The following is a 1,993-nucleotide window of genomic DNA, read 5'->3' on the forward strand; positions in this document are numbered from 1 at the left end:
TTATCATCATTTGTTTTCCAATTTTTTATTATTTTTATCGGGAAACAACATTCAAACAAACGATATTATAACAATTCTTATATTCTTTGTTGTTTTGATTTATTGTTTTAAGTACTTGTTTTATTGTTAGTTTAATGAAAATTATTTATATTTGGTTATCATTATCAATTTGTGTATTCTTATCATTCTTTATTCTCTTTAAAATTTCATAGGAAGTAATGGATAAAGTTATTTTAATATCAAATATGAAAGATCCTATAAAATAGCGATCATTCTGGAGAACACAGAAATGAAAAAGAACAAGAAAAAGTAGAATCTTCAGAGATGAAGGATGTGAATAAATTCTCATCTAAACCACTGGTTAAATTTATTAATCCTTAATTAAATATTTATTTATCGTTGTTTATTCTTTTATTATATTCACTCGTATTTTATATTTATATCTATTATCTTTATTTGAAATTGTTTATTAAATATGATAATGAATCAGTTAATAACCTTGTTGTTAGTTTATGAATTGTATTTTTGTTTGAATCAAATTTATTAATATAGTTAATGTTAATATATCAAATATTTATATCATCATAGTATCAATTCAATTATATTAATATTATTTATTTAATTCAAATTCATTTTAGTTTAAAAAGATATTAATAAATTTTACAAATAGCATTAATACAATTAATAATAATTAATGAAAATGATATTTATTAATTAAATTAACACATACGAATTAAATAATCATAAAATAAGAAATACAGTATTAAATAAAATAAATCTAAATCACAATAAATCGAATAACAAATCAAATAAAAAGAATAAATCAGAAAAATAGATAGAAAATAATAATATAATAATTGAGTACAAGAAGATGAAAAAGAAAGTATAAGTATATGATATAATATAATACCAATCAAGAAGAGTTAGTCAAATTAAAACAATGCAAAAATACAATTAAACTAATATTTTATAATAATAAAATATACTTATAACATTATCAAATTAACTTTTTCTTAAATGATTTCAAATTTATTAATTAATTATATTTAAACTTTTTCATTCTTAATCTTTTTATTTTTCTCATTACTTCAATAAAAAGTATATTCTTTATTTATTTAATTATATTATTATAATTTAATAATTTAACTTTTAAACATACTTTTTGTTGTTTTTTTTTCATATTTTGAAAATATTTATGATAATTGTAAACACTGATATTATAAATGATAAAAAAAAAGACAAAAATCCTACTACGTTTCTAAAAAATTAAAAATGGTCTATTCTCTTATAACTAATTCTTTTCCATTGGAACATCAAGACATGAAATGTTTCTTTGTTGGTCACGAACCCTAGTGATTTTACCCATTTTCTCTTCATTAACAGCAGCACTAAGTTTAAAGGAACAAATAAGAGCTTCAAATTTATTCATAGTATTTGAAACAGCTGTGGACCTCTGATTTTTAGTATTTTCTGACTCAATGCCAATCATGTTCTTCATGTTTGAGAGAACTTCTTCAATCTGGTTAAGTGTTTCGTTATCTTTTTGAATGAGAGGTTTACATGACTCGACAATAAACTCTGCACCCATTAACCAACGAAGACAAACTACTGTTGATTCTTTTTCACCAGTTTGTTTTTCTATAACTTCATTAGTAGATTTTTTTGTAACTTCTTCAAAGGCTTTAAGTAAATTTAATACAACTTGTGACATACATTGACTCTCTTTACTCATTGCATAAATGTGGAGATCTTGTTTTATGATAATAAGTTCAGTAATGAGATTTAAAGCATATTCATCAACAACTTTATAATCAATATCTTCTCCAATCCAAATTTCATACCACTTAGCATCTATTCTATTCATTAGATCATTGAAATATCCACTCCTATCATTAATATAATACTTTAAAATATTTGATGAAACTTCTTCAAATCTTTTATATATCTTTTACTCACTATTTTCACCACTACCCTCTTCTAGTACTAGAGAAGT

The 1,993-nt window shown here is 21.6% G+C and overlaps 2 protein-coding genes across 2 annotated transcripts in view, besides 4 other annotated features; both read right to left on the reverse strand.

Moving 5' to 3' along the window:
• Positions 1-365: 365 nt before the first annotated feature.
• Positions 366-471: a microsatellite.
• Positions 472-536: 65 nt separating this feature from the next.
• Positions 537-723: a sequence feature (AT_rich).
• Positions 724-731: 8 nt separating this feature from the next.
• Positions 732-909: a microsatellite.
• A 35-nt stretch (positions 910-944) lies between these two features.
• Positions 945-1,197: a sequence feature (AT_rich).
• A 94-nt stretch (positions 1,198-1,291) lies between these two features.
• EDI_230110 (uncharacterized protein) lies at positions 1,292-1,864 on the reverse strand (the record flags this gene model as incomplete). The annotated part of the gene is made up of 1 exon (XM_001740336.1): positions 1,292-1,864. The coding sequence occupies one exon, from the start codon at positions 1,862-1,864 to the stop codon at positions 1,292-1,294; it is 573 nt and encodes a 190-aa protein (XP_001740388.1).
• Positions 1,865-1,967: 103 nt separating this feature from the next.
• Positions 1,968-1,993, reverse strand: part of EDI_230120 (uncharacterized protein) — a gene marked incomplete at both ends in the record, with an annotated part of 1,820 nt that continues 1,794 nt past the window's right edge. Inside the window, one exon of the mRNA XM_001733455.1 lies at positions 1,968-1,993. This exon is cut by the window's right edge and continues 142 nt beyond it. Within this exon, the coding sequence (XP_001733507.1) occupies positions 1,968-1,993 (26 nt within the window).

Source organism: Entamoeba dispar, genomic scaffold (assembly GCF_000209125.1).
Source record: "Entamoeba dispar SAW760 scf_1105229462873 genomic scaffold, whole genome shotgun sequence".
In the NCBI taxonomy this organism is placed as follows: Eukaryota; Evosea; order Mastigamoebida; family Endamoebidae; genus Entamoeba; species Entamoeba dispar.